This window comes from Pimephales promelas, chromosome 19, assembly GCF_988280905.1.
Source record: "Pimephales promelas chromosome 19, fPimPro1.hap1.1, whole genome shotgun sequence".
NCBI classification, from domain to species: domain Eukaryota; kingdom Metazoa; phylum Chordata; class Actinopteri; order Cypriniformes; family Leuciscidae; genus Pimephales; species Pimephales promelas.
The window spans coordinates 27,522,558-27,541,979 of record NC_142787.1 but is presented as its reverse complement, the minus strand read 5'-3'; the positions used below and the strand labels follow the sequence as shown (position 1 = coordinate 27,541,979).

Here is a 19,422-nt window from a genome sequence, read left to right as displayed (position 1 = left end):
AATGACTTGAACAGTTTTACAGCTTAAGTTTTAACAGAAAAAAGTTTATAAGCTTCAAATTTCTGCTTTTGAATCATCCCAAAAAGGAGTCCCATTTACTTTCTTTGTAAGTGCCTGAACATGACCATAGTGGAAATTCATTTTTGTGTTAATTCTTTTTTGGATATTACCCGGTATGTTTGTAAATAAGTAAATTCTCTACAATGTTAATAGTTCGGCTGATTCCAATGAAGATCTTATAGTCTTGTGAGGAATATTGTCTTTCATCTGAGTGGATGTTTGCAACCAAAGATTTTGAGACCCTGAGGAACAAGTTTTTTTTTGTCCCTCTGGCTGTCAAACCAGTCTTTTCCTCTCGATTAGGGTTTGTTGTTTAACGGTTCCTTTAGCTATATTCCCCCTCACCTTTCTTTTGCTTTGGGTCAGTGGCTGTAATGACAGACTTTTTGACATTGACACGTGGGTCTCTATAGACTTGAAGTGCCTTTTCACACATCAGGCATTTGTATTTATTGTCGGTTTCGCAGTCCTTTCCCTTGCTTGACCGCCTCTTTGGTGTGGATCAGATTAAATGGACTTAAGTCAGCCAAATGCGCTGATAATTACGACTTCTTCTCGTGTTTAAGGCGTTTTGTTTAACGGTTCTTTGGGGATCTCCCTCCCCACATCTCCTTTATGTGGGATGGATAACTAACTCTATTGGCAGATAGCAGGTAGATCTAACTTTAACTGAGCCTCATCAGATCTTGATAAGCATTGAATGATAAATCTGACTGAAATACGGGCGAAAGTTTTGTGATGCATTGCATCTCTTCTGTTGAATTCAACTTTCCCCCACTTTCATTTCACGCTTTTAATTTAGCGGTTTTAAATGAGCTTTAGAAATGTCTTGTTTATTGCTTCAATCTTTAATTTATAGTGGGAAATTTTCAGTGTTGTTTTATTATGTACCCAGCACTTTTAAAAAAAACTTTTGCTGATAATTTACTCACCCCCATGCCATGTCATCCAAGATATCCATGTCTTTCTTTCTTCAGTTGAAAAGAAATTAAGGTTTTTGATGAAAACATTCCAGGATTTTCTCCATATAATGGACTTCATTGGGAACCAAATGGTTCAAGGTCCAAATGTGAGTGAGACCCTTATTCATCGTCTGCTGTCGTTTAAAGCCCTTTGAAGCTGCACTGAAACTCTCATTTGGACCTTGAACCGTTTGGTTCCCAATGAAGTGCATTATATGGAGAAAAATCCTGAAATGTTTTCATCAAAAACCTTAATTTCTTTTCGACTGAAGAAAGAAAGACATGGACATCTTGGATGACATGGGGGTGAGTAAATTATCAGCAAAAGTTTTTTTTTTTTAAAGTTAACTACTCCTTTAAAAGGACAGTTCACTTAAAAACTAACAAACAAACAGACAAACAAACAAAACTGTCACCACTCATTATTATGTTATAAGCCTGTACTTTGTTCTGTGAAACGTAAAATATATTTTGAAGAATATTTTATCTGTTTTGTCCATATAATTAAAGTCAATGGGTTCCAAAACAACAACATTGGGTTTTCTTGTATGAACTTAAACTTTTCTTGAGATTTGAAAAGACATGAGTGTGAGCAAATGATGACAGGTTTTTAATGTTGTTTTGGTATGATTTATTAATATTTTATATTTTCAGTTTTCATTTGATTTATTTAGTCATTTTTAGCATTTATCAATAAGTTATAACAACATGTTTTTACATCTCTTTAACTCATTAAAATAGCTTAAGCAATTTTCAACTTTTAATTTTATTTTAAGTCAATTTGATGTAACGTAAGTTGAAATGACTTAAACATACAAGTTGATTGTACTTAAAAATGTAATTTTTTTTACAGAGTTTAGTACTTCAACTTACACATTTATTTTTAGTTAGTTGCCAAGGAAAGATTTCTATTTTTCTTATATATATTTTATTTATAAACCATTTGCAATAGTTTAAGCTAACAGCACAGTTATAACATCACTTATAAATATGATAGCAATAAGGACGGTAGCAATTGCGAATATGCATGTTTATTATGGCAAATACAATATATATTACAATCACAAATTATATAAAGCAAACAATACAAATAAAAAATATCAAACAATGAACAAATTCATATTTATGACAAAAGTCAGTGCATTTATGCATGTTCCAGCCTTCAATTTTACATAATTGAAATCTGTTGCAAACACACACACACACACACAAAAAAAAACGGGACTGGGGAGCAGTAAGCCCGGGGCGATTACTGTTGTCTTTCAGCTGCGACATGATTTAGATGATGTCAGCATGCGAGTCTGAGAAGAGCATGTGAGAGCGTTCACACAAACTGTCTGATAGAGGGAATCTCCTCCGCGTCCAGTCGGACCTGCTGAATCGGGCACTGCGGTGGGAACTTGGCTCACGATGCGGGCCGACCGCTCCTTCAAGTGCCTGTAGCCACAGTTCATCCATGATGGTGCTATGACCCGAGCTACACCTCTGTTCCCTCCCGTGGATACAGCAAGTCAGAGGAGCCCAGCACGGGATAGAGCTGACTAGTGTACTGGTTGAGCAAAGTCTCATTATAGCTGTCTGTGAATGGAGCAGGCGAAGTGGAAACGTTGGACACGACAGGGGGAGGAATGTGGGTTTCCCATTGCGGCACGGTTGCGCTCGGTGAGTACGAGCCGTACGCCTCATTAGGAGAAGATCTTTGGCTCAAAGGCAACGCCAGAGGCGATGGAAGGAGAGCCTCTCTTGAGCCTGAAGCCACATCACCCATTTGACTTAGGAAGCCTTTGAGACACGGCGTCAGATCTGCAGAGACTGGAGAGTTTCCTCTCTCGGAGGTGTCGCTGGGATCTTTAGGACTCGACAGAGCAGAGTCCGATCCAGAATAGCCTTTTCCCTCCTCTTCGGCCAAGTCAGACTTTCTCTTCCTTTTGCGACGGAAGTTGCCATTATCGAACATCTTCTCACAGTTTGGGTCAAGGGTCCAATAGTTGCCTTTACCTGTTCAACAGAAGTAACTTTATGTTATTAAAACGGAACTAAATCCCAAACACAAGAAAAAAAATCGAAACACAAGCAGTAGTTTGACGTTCTAACCTGGATCGGTGTCATCTCTGGGTACTTTCATGAAGCAGTCGTTGAGCGAGAGGTTGTGCCGGATTGAGTTCTGCCAGCTGGCTTTGCTCTTGTTGTAGAAGGGGAAGTTGTCAGCCACATACTGGTAGATCTGGCTAAGAGTGAGACGTCGGCTCGGGGCTCCGTGTATTGCCATCGCAATGAGTGCTGAGTAAGAGTACGGAGGCCTCACTAGTTTCATCAGATCTTCTTGGGACGGCAGGGAGAACCAGCTGATGCTGCCGTCCGAGCCTCCGATTCCACTCGCGGACACGTACGACTTCGGCATCCCGTAGTGCTGAGGCCCTCCGCTGAGACAGGGAGCCGGGTTGAGCCCAGGTCCGTTGAACCACAGGTAGGGGTTGGAGGTCTGTCCGGCATATTCTCCGAAATCGTAAGCGGACGGCAGGGTTTGCTGTGGACTAGGCACAGGCTGAGTGCTGTAGAAGTTGTCACCGTACAGGCTGTACTCTTGGGACTCCTGGCCCATGCTGTGGAACTGGGATGAAAGGGCTTGTGGAACAAATGACGTCATGCTTTCCTCCCTTTTTTCTTCTGTTTGTTCTGTCGTTCTGGGAGAAAATACCATGCCTCTAACACAGGTGGATTGGTCAGGTGCATCACAACCTGACACCTGTCTCACCTGAACTATTTATACAAGTTTTGGTACACCCTGTCTGCTCTGATTGGCTGTCACGGTCACAGCTCAGCCCTCTGTTTTGGCGGGGGTGGGGATGAAACCTCTGGGGATGTATGTGTGGGGGTGGGGTGGGGTGGGGGGGGGCATATCTTAGGTTTCATGAGTGACAAATGGATTAATTTACATTCCTGAATTGAAATTATATTTCAAAATTCATCAGAATGCATACAACAAATTAAATGGAATGTAAGTCACCCGGTGGCTATTTTTGGTATTAGGCCTATGTCTAAACAAAATCAACTTTAAATTTGGAACATAACTTGGTTATATGGCTTTGATTTTAGAAGAACATAGTACAAATATATTTAGTAAAAAGGAAAAAATATTAAGTACTGTATATTTTGATTTACTTCAATAACTTTTTCATACTTTCATTTTTTGAAGCACTTTCACTTGTCAATTTCACAATATGCTGACTGTTTTCTTTAAAACAAGACCAAACTTAGGTCTGTATTCCTATTAGCGATAAGGTCTATAAGCAATCTTGAATTACAATCATTTAAGTTTGAATAGTGCATTTTAAATAGAGCTAGTTTAATCCCTTTTTTGAACGTGAGGGTCACATACATTTCAAAACGTGCAACATAATACTTAATTTTCTTTAAAAAAATTCTTCAGCACCTTAAAACAATGTTCACAATTAATTTTAGCAGTATTATTATTATTTTTATTTTTTTTAAAGAAAATCAAGTACAATATATATTTACTTATCTCAAAATCTGAATGTTCTGCACCACTGGCAGCCATATGGATTTAGGTCAGGCTGACTAACTGATAACAAAAACTTTGAAGCAAATCATATGACTATACTCAAGACAGACCAGGCTGTCATAAGTGATAAAAGGATTTGATGAAAAAAATTGTTCTTATGCCCCAAAAAGACAATAAAAAAGATGTGACTCGTGAGTTACTTACCTTGCCTGTTTTAGGGTTAAAGACACCATCATGCCCGTAGGCTGGGTTAATTTGTCTTGACTTGAAGCTGTTGGGTGGTTAAAGGTATCCACTATTTCATCTTACCCCCGGCCCTTTCACTTGAGATAATGCGAATTCAATTTGAGCTATCTGGGTCTCAAATCAAATTTACATTCTTAAACAGAGCACGCGCACCACCCATCCCGGCACGCGCCGAGCGACTCCAGTGTCTCGCGTAGCCTGATCGCGCGCGATTTCTTGAAAGTCTACGGTTTATTTGACCGACCCGTTGTGCCGGCTATAGTGGCCAGATGATTAAAAACCTGTGGAAGAAGATACATCAAACCCTAAATGAGTGAGTAGGCCTACCTTTTACCTTTAATGTGCGCTCATTTAACGTGATTCGGCGAATTTTCGCGGGCGAAATCAGTCATCGGCAGTTTCTCACGAGGAAGAAAACGTTCCCCACAGCGATTCCACTTTTTTTCCAAGTTGATCCCGTGAATTCCCCGAGCTTACCAACAGAAAGCTTGGTTTGAAAGTGACTTATGTTTCAATTGGTGCCTGATACAATTCGCTAATGTGTCGGCACCCCATAATTTATTTAAATGTTTATTTAAATTCAACCTGTCCAACGAAAGCGTGATAACCGATCACGTCTAACATGTTTAGCATACCATTAGGCTACATTAAATTGCAATAGGCCTAAGTGTAGCCTAACTAGACTCTTCACTTGAGATAATGCGCATTATCTTTTGGGGTAAAGGGAGATTGGCAAAGATTGATATTTGTTACACATAATTACACAATGGCATTTAGGGGGGTTAGATAGTTGTTATTTTCTTAAAGCAAGTCCAAACGAGCAAGGTTTTATAGAGTAGACTATTTACTTAAATTGCTGTGGTGTTAATGCCAGGACACAGTCAAATCAGTCAGAGCTAGAACTGTATCTGCATACAGGCAGTGGTGGAATGTAACGAAGTACAAATACTTCGTTACTTTACTTAAGTACATTTTTCACGTATCTTTACTTTACTTAAGTACAATAAATAGTGCCTACTTTTTACTTTTACTTCGTTACATTTCGCAGCAATTATTTTACTTTCTACTCCACTACATTTCTACAACTTCTGTTACATTTTCGTTACATTTTCTGATCAGTTTTTCCCCTGCCAAAACGTAACCTGACCATCCGTTCGTTGCACGTTTGTCTCACCAGTGACGTTTGGTTGCCATAGATACAGTATATCAACCCGGTCACACTAAATGCGTCTCACATGCAGTGTGTTTATCATGCAACTCATACGCGAAATTGTTTTTACGTGCATAGGAAACACACCGTGTGTAATATATGTTTGGTTTGGTTAGGATTATGGCAAGCCAAGAGGTTCAGAATTACACCATAAATGAATCGCGTTTACTGCCAAACATAGTTATTAACATATAGTAAGGATAAGATGATATTGCCTAATTGCAAGCTTGTTTCAGAAATGGTGACATTTTTTTCCATCATTATTGAACATCATTATAGGAGTAGGCTATTAGGTTGAATGAGTTAGAATTAAATGTTTTATTAATCATTAGAAAATAGACATTAAAATAATAAATTGTTATGCAAGTACTTTTACTTTTAATACTTAAAGTACATTTAAAATAAAGTACTTTTTACTTTTTACTTAAGTATGGTTGTCATTGTGTTACTTCTACTTTTACTAAAGTAAATATTTATCTGGGTATTTGTACTTTTACTTAAGTACTGAGATTCCACCACTGCATACAGGTAAGCTCCATATTATGGGTACTTTCGTTTAGCCCCCACCCACAGCCACCCAACATCATATTTTGATCTGATGTTCTTCAGGGGGGAGCAAGCCTTCTTTCGGGGGTCAGAAGCCCCCCCTTACAAATCCGACAATAATAAATTTCACCAGTCTTCCTCAAACAGCCTTGTTATTGTAGCCTGTTGTTTTGACGATTCATGCCAAAGTCATTGTAACCGAATACCCTTTTGTGCACCGATGTGTTGTCAGCTTGGAGACAGTTTGATAGACGTGAGATAATTTAGGGGAAACTGTGCCCTGCGTTTATAAAGTGAGTCGGGTATTAATGGCAGGTGAACAGGTTGACTTCAGAGAAATAAGCAGCAAACATGAATCCTCGTTGACAGTGCGATTAATCCTCAATTAGTTCCTCACACGTGTTGAATTATAGTATTTATTGTCTCGTAAATATACATTTCATATTTCATGATCATACGAATTTAAAAACAATTAAACAGGAACTGGTGGAAAATTGAAAATAAAAAGTGACAAGACTGATTTATTTGAGAAATAACAATACCAGTCAAAATAGTGATAAAATAGGCTACTCTTCTGGTTTATATGAACAGATATCCATTTAAAAACTTTACAATGTTTTACAGGCCACCAGACATTTTTACACACACCTGAGAGATTTTGAATTGTGTTGATTTGAAAAAAATAAAAATAAAAATCAAATCAAATCATGAAATGAAAAAGCAAAAGTAGTTACTGTAAATTAGTCATGTAACCTACTATATTTAAAATCCTACTGGATAAATCAGAGCACACTGCTTCTGTTGGCTTGAGTCTCGGTTCTTAGCATCAATAAGAAGGAGTGGCGTGTGTTTGTGCTGGTTGATAATGTCGCCAACCCGCTCGAAGGTCTGCCAAAGACAATCAACAGAGTTACAAGGTTTGGTCATTGAGCATGTGGATATAATTACAGACATAAAAAACAACAGTTTGAATACCTCTGAGGATTTCATCCCAGTGCCTAGCATGAATCCGTTTTGCGATCTGCGGATCTGAATGTTGTAAACTTTTTCCTGGTACAGGACCACGAGTGTGTAAGGCTGGTTAGAGGATCGATTTGAGCTGTCTCGCACAAGGAACGTCCCATCCTTACATGGCACACATTTCAACAAATTAACTTCGTTAACCTGAGAATTACATATTTTTCCCCAATTCTAACCCAGATAGCACAAGTCTATTTGATGTGATATTTACATCTGGAAGACGTATTTGTAAGAGTCTATAGGACGCTTCCAGTCAGATGTCAAATAGATGTTTAGAAGATGTCAGTTTAACATGCATTCTAAATCATTACATCTTAAAGACATCTTTCAAACGTCTATTTGACATCTGACAGAAAACGTCCTATAGACGTATTGCTGATGATAAAACACTCTTAAAAATACGTCTTCCAGATGTAAATATCACATCAAATAGACTTGTGCAATCTGGGAACGAGAAGGAATGCGTGCGCCTCACCCTGTTAACTTTTCTCAGAAGGTTCTCTGCCTCAACGCGGGTGACCTGACGCACATACCAGGCTGGATCCATGTCCTATAAATGGAGAAATGATGACATATTTGGGTTGACAAAGACTGTCTGTTTTCTCTGATTTTTTTTTTAACACAATTGTGTTTTATTAAGACCATTTCACAATACCAAACAGTAACTTAAGTCAAATGTAGCATAAAACAGGCTGTTAATGCCCCACTGTAAGAAAAAAAGGCACCAGAACCTTCTTGGAGAAGTAAAAATACACCATACAAATTATTTTTTTGAAGTAGTAGATAAAGATTACTGTAGTAGGCCTACTTTTTACAAGAAAGTAGGCCTAGTTTTTCTGTCTTTCCACTTCAAAATTTCATGTTTTATTCAGTGTGTTGCCTTTGTTTAGCAATTTCTGAGTGAATATCGTTTCAAAGTAAATCCTACATCACATCAGTGTACCAGAAAGTACATTCCAGTTTTTTCCAATAGCACCTCAAAGCAAATACAAGGGCGCCATCTGCTGGTCGGGTCGTGGTGTGATTGTTTGTCAGCAGCAGTCGGAACAACAGTGCAGAATTGGGCTACTATTACTCCATTGCTGCGGGTAGTTTTCGTAGTCGAGAAGTTTTTAGATTGGGCTAGTTTTGATTAGCAATCCGCCTGTTAAATCTGACGTCACGTGTCACCGTTTCCGGGTTCAAGTGCTTTATTAGATAGGCGACCAAAAACAAAGAACAGACAGTGCTAATACACACTCAGTGAGCTGTAATACTACTGAATAATCATGACCCTTTTATTAGAGTGATGTCTTTTATGAATATTTAAAATATTAATGTCCTGGGCGCCATGAGCTCGAATCTTAAAATGAACGGATCTTTTTCCGAGTCGTTTGGTTCATTCAACGAACGAATTGACTTGGAAAAAGATTCGTTCATTTTGATGAACGAGTTCGAACAGGAGAGTCACGAACGTACATCACAGTACAGAGCAAGGCGACCATTTGAGGTTATAAAACTTAAATTTTGTTATTTATTTATTAAATGAGCGATCATTTCGCATGATAAAACCCTTATTCATCGTCTGGAATCGTTTAAAGCCCTATGAACAGTTTTTAGTGTCCACTGAACCTTGAACCGTTTGGTTCCCAGTGAAGTGCATTATATGGAGAAAATGTGGAATGTTTTCATTAAAAACCTTAATTTCTTTTTCGACTGAAGAAAGTAAGACATGGACATCTCGGATGACGTGATTGAGTAAAGTATCAGTACGTTTTTTTTTTTTAAAGTAAACTAATCCTTTAAATTACTTCCTAGAAGTGACCATAACATGTTATCTTCACTAATATTGTCACTTTCGTTTGGATTCGTTCTCCTGGGCGTTCCCTTACCGAAGTGCCCATCAAGGGTAGAAAAACGCTGTTCAGAATTCGCCCTCAATTGAAACGAATGGAGGCTTGGACCCGGAAACAGGATTCCCTACGTCACAACTTTACCAAGCGGATTGGGCGGGTTTAGTTTTGCAGACACACTCAAGCACACTTTAAAGTACTGTACCTGCATGCTGCCCATGTCTGTTTGTGGTGGAAGTGGTCCTCTTGTACTTAGTTGATCGTTCATTGCTGTCATTCAACAAAATAAACGGTGGATCTAGTTATTTTCACTGAATATATAGTAAGATAAATCAAACCAGTGCAATCCGTGCTTACCCTCCTTCGGTTTTGTCGGTAGTGATCGACTGTGACTAACACTGTGAAATGTGACAGAGAAATAGTCAGCTTTAACTCATGATTTTTGAATTTCAGTATTAATTTAGCAGCATATTCTTGAGTATCTCATTTGAATACACACATGTCTGTTTGAAAAGGCTGTCTGTGGGTTCCTGGCGGTCTTGGCGATGGATTCCTGGTGTGCAGTGGAAATGTGTTGGAGCTGTGCGTGGCAGCTGTAAAATCAGAGAGCATTCAAACATTGGCCGTTTGTTTGCTTTCTTACTAAATATATGCAAATACACAAAATAAAAAAATGACTTACTGTCATCGCGAAACTGTTGAAGAGAACCCCCCGCCCGGTAAAATTATGTGAGTGAATTGCTATATTACGTGAATTGCACAAACAATTATTACAAGGCTATATGTGTGTGTTTGCTTTGCGTACCTCGTTTCTGTCAAAATGCCTGTTGGAAAAAGAAATACAGGTTTCATTAGCAGCTCTGTGAATCGAATGTTGCAGTGTTACATTGTTGAATCTGACCTTTTTTGAGAGTGGCCTGGTGTTATGGAGGAGGCACTTCTTTGCACCCCTGATGGAGGAAGTAAGGGTTTGGGAATTCTCATCGGGTCTCCTGACAACTCCACTGGAGGGAGTCTGAGAGGAGCAGCAGTAATGCTGTAGGATAAAAAACATCATACAGACCTATCAGTAGGGTTGGGTATCGTTTGAATTTGAACGATTCTGATTCCGATTCCTTGTTTCGATTCCGGTTCCTAACGATTCTCGATTCCGATTCTTTTAAGAGGCAGGGTCAAAAAAGTTTAGCTAACCTTGCTAACCAACGGCCTTTCTGAAGGAAATAATAATCCTTTCTGAAGGAAATACTCCTTCTGTAAAAATACTCCTTTTGTCACAAATTTTGCATTTTGCCAAGATTTCGTTATTTTTAGAAAAGTGAAGCCACACTTTGGATCATCGACGTAAGCTACTCATGTTCGACTCGCGTGGTTATGCCAACACTTCCGGTAGACGCTTCTTCGTTGGTGTTGTTCAGCGGTTTCTTCTTCCGCTCGGCGGACTGTGAATATGGAAACTAGGAATCGAAATTTTTACTTTTGAACGATTCCGGGAAAAACGGAAAGTTATTCTCGGTTCCAATCGATACTCGATTCTCGATACCCAACCCTACCTATCAGAGATTTAGTAATTGTTCCTGGAAAACACATTCCAATCAACCAAGCAGATTTGTGGGTCAAGTTGACAGTTTAGGGTTACAACAAGGGTTAGGTTTTTCAGTTTTTGGACGGGAATGTGGTTCCAGGATCAACAAAATATGTCTTGGCAAGATCACTGTGACCTAATAAATATATAAATAGCATATTCTATGTGCATAGATGTAATCTCATTGTGATCATGCAGGCTAAAGTAAACAAACCAATATGAGATCTTAAATGGATACTCCACTTTTTTTGGAAATAGGCTCATTTTACAACTCCCCCAGAGTTAAACAGTTGAGTTTTACCGTTTTCGAATCCATTCAGCCGATTTTCAGATATTTAGAAGAATATCAGTAACCAGACAGCTTCTGGTCTCATTGAATTCTATAGTAGGAAAAAAATATACTATGGGAGTCAATGAGTTACTGATATTCTTCTAAATATCTGAAAATCGGCAGAATACATTCGAAAACAGTAAAACCCAACTGTTTAACTCTGGGGGAGTTGTAAAATGAGCCTATTTCCAAAAAAAGTGGTTATCCCTTTAAATAATAGTAAATTATGATTTTAAATATTGTCATTGTAAAGCTGCACATGCAATATAATATTAAACAAAAATTAATCAATTAAATGAAATCATACCCTCTTGGCGGTAGGACAGCCTGCAGAACGAAAAAAATGATTAGAGAAATATTAAAATATAAATTATTATTGTTTTTAGTCAAAATGGAACTTTAAAATGGGGAAAATTTTAGGGGGGGGGAGGTATATATTTATATTTCAAGCATATAGGCCTAGTAGAATAATAACAATAACGAGTGATGTATACACACATATACTGTAGGTATTGATTAAAAAACCTAATAATGGTATTTGTTATGGTTAATAAATTACAACACACATACACACTCTATAATATACATATATAAATTGTTATATAATTATAAATAATGCTGCATATGCAAGTATAATATATATATATATACATATATATATATATATATATATATATATAGCTACTGACATGATTCCTAAAATATACATTAATTCTAATATAATAAATTAATTCATTAATTAGTGATTGGTAAAGGTAAGTTGGTGATATAAAAAGGAAATTAAAGCAGATGTTGGCAGCAGCTTCTATGTGGAGGTAGGACAAATCAAACTTACTCTGTCCAATGAGCTAGTGGCCCTTCCACCTGTGAGGACACAATACAGTCAAGGACTCCCTTTAGCCATTAGGTCATCAGAATTGCATTATTACTGAATTATTATCTGCTAAAAAAGCATTAAAGGAGTAGTTCACATTTAAAAAAAACTTTTGCTGATAATTTACTCACCCCCATGTCATCCAAGATATCCATGTCTTTATTTCTTCAGTTGAAAAGAAATTAAGGTTTTTAAAGAAAACATTCCAGGATTTTCTCCGTATAATGGACTTCAATGGGAACCAAACGGTTCAAGGTCCAAAAGCTTGAAAACTTTTTTTGTGTCATTTGGTTCATTCAACAAAAGAAATGAACAAATTGACTCGGAAAAAGAAATGAACGAGTTCGAACAGGTGAGTCACGAACGCGCATCACAGAACAGAGCAAGGCGATTTGAGCTTATAAAACGTAAACTTATTATTTTTTTTAAACAAGCGATTGTTTTGCTAGATAGGAACCTTATTCATCGTCTGGAATTGTTTAAAGCCCTTTGAACAGTTTGCACTGAAACTGTCTTTTGGACCTTGAACCGTTTGGTTACCAATGAAGTCCATTATATGGAGAAAAATCCTGGAATGGTTTCACCAAAACCCTTAATTTCTTTTCAACTGAAGAAAGAAAGACATGGACATCTTGGATGACATGGGGGTGAGTAAAATATCAGCAAAAGTTTTTTTTTTTTAAAGTGAACTACTCCTTTAAGATATCAATGTGTGAGTGGCAGTGACCTGCTACAGGAGGAGGTTGGCTTCTGTCCAGAGTTCCTGGCTTTTTGCTGCGGTCTACAGCAGGTGCTACAAGATCATGGGACGGGGGGAAAGGGGGATCAGTTCAACAGCATCCCATCCAGATTAGCCGTCACTGAGAACAGACATACTCTCTTACCTGGGGGTCTTTTTAGGGGCCGCTCTTCTCTCAGATGTTGTCCAACCTAAACTTGGATAAAGACTTAATTGTTTATAGACTCAAAAATGGAAAATTATAGACGAAGTGGGACACATACTGTTTGGAAATATGAAGGACTCACACTTGGCCGCTCCACATGAGGGAGAGAGGGTCCGGGGCCCGGGCGCTCCGGAGGCACAGGCGGTTGGCTTCTGCTCACTACACGTGTGCGGTTATTATCTGATAAATCAAGGAATCCCATCATGACTTTTCCAAAGGACTGAGAGAGCAATAGGATGGAAAAGTGTCCACTTTTGCGTACCAATATAATCGCTGTTTTCCATGGGTTTAGCGGGACAGATCTGGGCCGCGTCTTCTTTCGGCTCAGATGGAGGAGGCTCGTAGCCATTATCACTGTCCGACCCCTCCTCTGGGGACTCATAGTCTCCACCGCTAGCATCACCTTCTGAATTATTATCCTCGTTAGGGTCCTCGTAGTCGTCTTCACTGTCCTTAGTGAGGAAAGAATACATGCGTTCTGCCCGTCAGATGTGATGCTGATCACTTCAAAACAGTTTGGGACACACATAAGAGACTTACAAACTCTTCAGGGTCCCACGCTTGATCCTCATATTGGTCAACTGAAAACAGTAAGAGGAGGTGACTTCTAGACAATATCTTTAAAAGCAAACTTGTAGCATTGAATGATGTATTCTACTTTGATTCATACCTGGTTGTTGTGGGAAGCTGGGCACTGGTTGTGATGGCCTATTTACAAAACAATAAGGACAGTTAGTCGCGTACTGACAGTAGATGCACTATGGTTGTTATATGATGAATCTATTCCACTGATTTATTCACCTTCATGTGGTTCCAAACCTGAATGACTTTTTATGAAAAATGTTTTTTTTTTTTTTTTATGAAAGTCAATGGGGTCCATTGTTACAATGTTAGAGCAAAAAACAGGGTCTACCTACAGATATAAACAAGTTAAATTTAAGACTTTTTAATGCCACTTTAAATGAAATTTAAGATCAAACCTGTGATGGAAATACACATTATATTACATACATATATGTAATATTTAAGTAATTGAAGTAATTTAACTACTTGTTTATTGAACTAAAATCAATGTAACATTTGCAATCATGAGAATATTCAGCAAAATAGCTTCTGTCATGTCATGTCATCTAACTTAACTGTATCGTATATTATAAAAAAAAAAACATTTTCATTGTTTAACTCTGTATGTTTCTTCTGTGACTTTTGTGCTGTTATGCTCATTTGTTTTGATTTCTCACTATAAAATATTTCAGAGACAGGCGAGTCTCAACAGCACTACCAGAAGTAAAGTAGTAAAATCATAATCAAATTCGATGCTTCACTGGTTATTTGACGGACATCGGGTCCGTAAGACTGGAGAAATTTTAACGGTAATGTGACCAGAAATATTTAAGACCCATCGAATCTGGATTTAAGACATTTTAATACTTTTTAAGGCCTTTTATTTTTAGGAAGATTTTATTTAAGACATTTTAAAAACCGGCAGCCACCCTGAAAAAATAACTTTCTCAAATAACATTCTTCAAAACATAATTCTTTTATGCTCCGCATAAGAAAGTTATACGGTTTTGAAACCACATGAGGGGAAGTAAATCATGAAGTTAATAATTTTATTCAGCAAGGATGCATTAAATTGATCTAAACATTAAAGACATTTATAATGTTGCAAAATTATTTCTTTTTTTTAAAAATGCTTTCCATTCATAAAAGAAACCTGAAAAAATTGTAGCAGGGTATTCACAAAACTATGAAGCAGTTTTCAACATTGATAATAATAAGAAATGCTTCTTGAGCAGAAAATCAGCATATTATAGTGATTTCTGAAGGATCATGTGACGCTGGAGACGGGAATAATGATGCTGAAAATTCAGCTTATAAAATAAATTACTTATTTTATAATACATTAAAATGGAAGACAGTTATTTTGAAATGTAATAATAGCCTACTTCAATTCACAACATTACTGTTTTCACTTCATCAAATCTCGCAGCCTTTAATGAGCACGAGAGATGAATCACAAAAACAACCCAAAACTTTGAATGGTATATTATATTTCAGATATAACACAAGATTTGTGATGGTAGAGTACTGGCCTTAATCCTGGAATCAGTGGAAACTTCTTCTTCTCTTTGTTGATTTCCTGACAAATCTTGGAGATAAGCCTAAAAATATAAGGGAAATACCAGTTGCAAATCCTCAAAGTGTAACTAACTCTGCAGGCATGTTATTGAGTAGGCGTTTTAAGACACAGAAAAGCATATAATTATTTCTTTATGAACTGACTGAGGGTTCAGCCCCGGCAGGATGTGGTAACAAAGACCTCTTTTCTGTGCACCTGACACTCAATAAACTAACAACAATCAAATTACCATTAAGTCACTGTGGCATATCTAATGCCAAATTGGCTTTTGGGGAAAAGTCCGTTACATTTGTTTATTTAAGTGTCATTAAGGTGTGGAGGGTTTCAACCATTTCGCACCAAACGTGCTCTACATAAGAGTTTCTGCATCAACGCAATGGTTCCTGCCACATCTGTTTCTGGTTTATCTTTCCTGTGCAGTATTTCCTTTTTAATGTCACTGTCACTGATGGCGTTCTTGCATGTTTCTACCTGTTTGTACACTATTACTCTGTACAGTACATGATGTTCTACAGTTGATTTTTTTAAATTAATAAATAAAAAGCATGTCTTTCTATGGCTGAATACTGTGCGATTTACCCAGAATAAGAAAAAAGAATGACAAGTACACGCAATAAGCAGGAACAAAAAAATGTAGTCAGTAGTACTTACGGCGCATGAAGCTTTGGGAACTTTTGAAGGTCATTTTCAGTCATACTCTAAAATAAAAATACAAAAATGATTTTGAATTCATTTATCAAACTGTAAGTGTGTGGGTGTATATATATATATATATATATATATATATATATATATATATATATATAAAAGAAAAGAAAAAATGTGATAAATCATGAAAATGTATTTTTTAGACACACACACATACACACACACTAAAAATATTTTCCTGATTTGTTATCGAAACATTTTTTTGTTTTTGAAGGTCATTTTCAGTCATACTCTAAAATAAAATACAAAAATGATTTTAAATTAATTTATCAAACTGTAAGTGTATGGGTGTATGCATGTGTATATATATATATATATATATATGTATATATGTATGTGTATGTATATATGTATGTATATATATATATATATATATATAAAAGAAAAGAAAAAATGTGATAAATCATGAAAATGTATTTTTTAGACACACACACACACATATACACTATACACACACTAAAAATATTTTCGTGATTTGTTATCGAAATTTTTTTTCTTTAGTCAAATCAACTTCGATAATTCATGTGGTTCAGATAACATAATGTGTTGAGTTTCTGTTGATCTCCTTCATTGTATTAACTCAAAATTTGAAGGCGAACAGGTTAATTACGTTAAGTTAAACCAATCATAAGTTTTTACAGTACAGTACAATTTTTTACAGTATATGTGTGTGTTTGTATACTATATATACCCCCATTTATAACACTTTCATTTATAACGTAAATCGTTTTTGTTGTTTAATTCTGACTGATTAGGAGTTCTAACATTTCTTGGTAGTTTTAGATTCTAATAACAGCACTTCCAGAATTGTTGGATCAAGGGAGACAATGATGCTACACTGAGTCAGACCACAATCATCTGTTTTGCAAAGGGTCATTTTGGTCAGTGCTCCACAATGACCTATTAATAACATTTAAAAAGAAAAAAACAAACATGTAAGCCGAAAATAGTAATTTCTGCTTTCTAAATGCAAAATTTGGGCTGTGACCCAGCAAAACCAGTGGACCAAATTATAAATTGTACTTACCAGAAACCTTTGCCCAGTGATGTTATACCGTGTTATGACCTTATCACATCCAGTTAGATTCCGCTAAACATAATGAAAAAGAAATGATGTCAGCTGAATATGGGTAGCACACATACACATACAGTGTCTCCTATCAACAACATATAGTAATATTAAATATCATTTAACATCAAATATTGGTCTATCAAAGCTCAATGCTATTTTTAGGTTCACTGGTGCTGTTACAAATGTCTCTCATGTATCAGTTTTTTTTAAATTGGTATTAAATTCATAAGTGAGTGCTGAAGGACTATAAAAAACAGTGTAATAATAATTACAACAGTGTTTTTTATTTATTTATTTTCAATTCATGTGTTTTGACATTGAAAGATGAAAAGAGAAAGCAACTTACTTTCTTCAGAAAGTCTGCTAACCGATGCGAATCCCAGCTCATAACCTCCGATTTGGATGGATTGCTATCGAAACTCATGGTTCCAAAACTTGCTACACTTGCTTATGAATATCAAATCCGTGATATCGTCAAGCATTGAAAAAGTGTTGCCACTTTCACAGTGGGTCTCACACGGTGTCTGGCGCTATGTCCACCCAGAACACGAGGAGACTGGTGTCAAATCAAGAAAAATAAATCAAAGGAGAGAAGACTCCAAAAATAGACTGATTCACCCAGTTTTAAATGTAGATGTGGAAGAATTGTTCAAAATTTCACCAACATTTTCATAAATGATAAAACAAAAACCAACACCCCGGATTCGCCCGAGCACTCTATGAAAAGAAAGAATGACATCCACTTCCCCATAGACTTCCTGTTAATGATTGTTGTGACAAATAGGGGAAGTACAGCCCCTTCATGAAAAAAAAAGAAGATATTTCTTGAAATATTATAAATCATCCTCACCCCCTCAGAATGATGTAGCCATAAGCATTTGGACATTTTGTACACTAACGTTGTATATATAAAAAACAATGATATTTATTTGCCTTCATTTTCTAAAACTGGCCAGTTCCACGTCATTTGCGTTATCAAAATTCAGAATCAAATGATGTAGAACTGGCCAGTTTTAGAAAAGTAATTTAGTGAGGATTACACACTTACAATAACCTTTGCCAATCACACTTCAAAAATGGTTGATGCCTTAAATTTAAATGTAAGTACAATCAACTTGGATGTTTAAGTTTATTCAACTTAAATCACATTAAACTGACTTCAAATTTGTTGTATCTTGTAGTTGAAAATTGCTTGACTTGTTTTGATGAGTTAAAGCAATGTAAAAACATATGTTGTCTTAACTTATTGATCATATATATTTTTTGTTACAGTGCTAATTTTGCAAGCAGAAATGATAACACACGGACAGCCAAGTTTACAGTAGAAAATAATGATATGCTGTTATAAACACCGTGATTTTATTATAGTCATAGTCACATCTTTTGGTTCAGAGCTTCATTTGACATTAATGATGCTTCCCAGCTAAATATTTTGATTATTATTTAGATTTAGCATTTTGATACCAGCTATCTTTATAAATAAAACTATTGACAATTACACTTTTTAACTTAACACGGTTAAATTGTGCAATTTTTGCATATGCTTAATTTCAAAACATGAACCCAAATTGTTTTGTGGGAAATTACGAAATACCTCATTTGCGATAAGAAAACGTTTAGTGTGAATGATTGTGACCTACAGAACAGCATGAGCGCCTGGTTCAGTCCCTGAACTGCACTAAACACCCACAGCTGGAAACTATGAGTTGCAAGCATTCAGTTGCTCCTGTTCTTGGGTCTGTAGGGGTTAGTTCATGGAAATATCTCTTCCATCACTTAATATTCACTTTGATGAAGCTGTAATGTGATTCACAAACCTGTAAACGGATGTTTTGTTTAGATATACAGTAGTTATTACATTTGAAACTTCAACTGCTTTATCACACAGTTATTTCCATTTCCTGGCTGCTTAGTGCAGGAGAAGGTGGTACAGTGGGTGTATTGAAATATGTTTGGAGGCAAAGCCAGTGAGTTTTCTTGATTCAAAGCAATGTCATTCTGTTGTTTATACGTCAATAATGTTAAAAGGAGCTCCCACACTGAATTCAGTTGTAACGAACTGAATTTATTTAAGTGGAAACTATCGTCTTTAGACACTCTTAGCCATTATTGCTGATTCTTTATTCAATTATTTGAGCATCTTTTGACTTATGCTATAGATCTTTTTTTTTTTAAACTCAGTCTATGGTCTCAGGTTTGTCTTTGAGATCAGTTTTTGAGTTTTTCCTCATTTTTGATAAAACTGACATGCTATATTTCCTCTTTAACCGTGCACAATGGCATTATAGGCAAATGAAGGCCTGAACCCTCTGGCTATGTGTCACCACGTGTCTCTAATCGAAGACCACAGAAGTATTTGTGTACTGTGT

At 36.7% G+C, this 19,422-nt stretch overlaps 2 protein-coding genes across 2 annotated transcripts; both read right to left on the bottom strand.

The window, feature by feature from the left end:
• Positions 1–2,037: 2,037 nt before the first annotated feature.
• Positions 2,038–3,770, bottom strand: foxi3a (forkhead box I3a). Its single transcript, XM_039693670.2, has 2 exons — positions 3,117–3,770; positions 2,038–3,020 (listed from the first exon to the last, which is right to left on the bottom strand). Exons 1-2 carry the CDS (start codon positions 3,721–3,723, stop codon positions 2,500–2,502), a joined length of 1,128 nt encoding a protein of 375 aa, XP_039549604.1. The 5' UTR covers positions 3,724–3,770; the 3' UTR covers positions 2,038–2,499.
• Positions 3,771–6,949: 3,179 nt separating this feature from the next.
• Positions 6,950–17,802, bottom strand: lcp2a (lymphocyte cytosolic protein 2a). The gene is made up of 21 exons (XM_039693896.2): positions 17,400–17,802; positions 17,009–17,071; positions 15,925–15,971; positions 15,227–15,295; positions 13,801–13,838; positions 13,671–13,711; positions 13,393–13,582; positions 13,213–13,310; positions 13,071–13,116; positions 12,914–12,979; positions 12,148–12,176; positions 11,620–11,639; positions 10,301–10,435; positions 10,205–10,223; positions 10,082–10,094; positions 9,899–9,992; positions 9,757–9,797; positions 9,605–9,669; positions 8,043–8,117; positions 7,523–7,672; positions 6,950–7,435 (listed from the first exon to the last, which is right to left on the bottom strand). Exons 1-21 carry the CDS (start codon positions 17,475–17,477, stop codon positions 7,310–7,312), a joined length of 1,503 nt encoding a protein of 500 aa, XP_039549830.1. The 5' UTR covers positions 17,478–17,802; the 3' UTR covers positions 6,950–7,309.
• Positions 17,803–19,422: the final 1,620 nt, after the last annotated feature.

Bases quoted from the DNA above. Each gene is read 5' to 3' on its own strand.
- lcp2a (XM_039693896.2), bottom strand. From the start codon at position 17,477: ATGAGTTTCGATAGCAATCCATCCAAATCGGAGGTTATGAGCTGGGAT. The intron at 15,972-17,008 runs GTAAGTACAATT...TTTTTATTTTAG, and splicing joins TCACTGGGCAAAGGTTTCTG to AGTATGACTGAAAATGACCT. The intron at 11,640-12,147 runs GTAAGTTTGATT...TTCGTTCTGCAG, and splicing joins CCACTAGCTCATTGGACAGA to GCTGTCCTACCGCCAAGAGG.
- foxi3a (XM_039693670.2), bottom strand. From the start codon at position 3,723: ATGGTATTTTCTCCCAGAACGACAGAACAAACAGAAGAAAAAAGGGAG. The intron at 3,021-3,116 runs GTTAGAACGTCA...TCTGTTGAACAG, and splicing joins CAGAGATGACACCGATCCAG to GTAAAGGCAACTATTGGACC.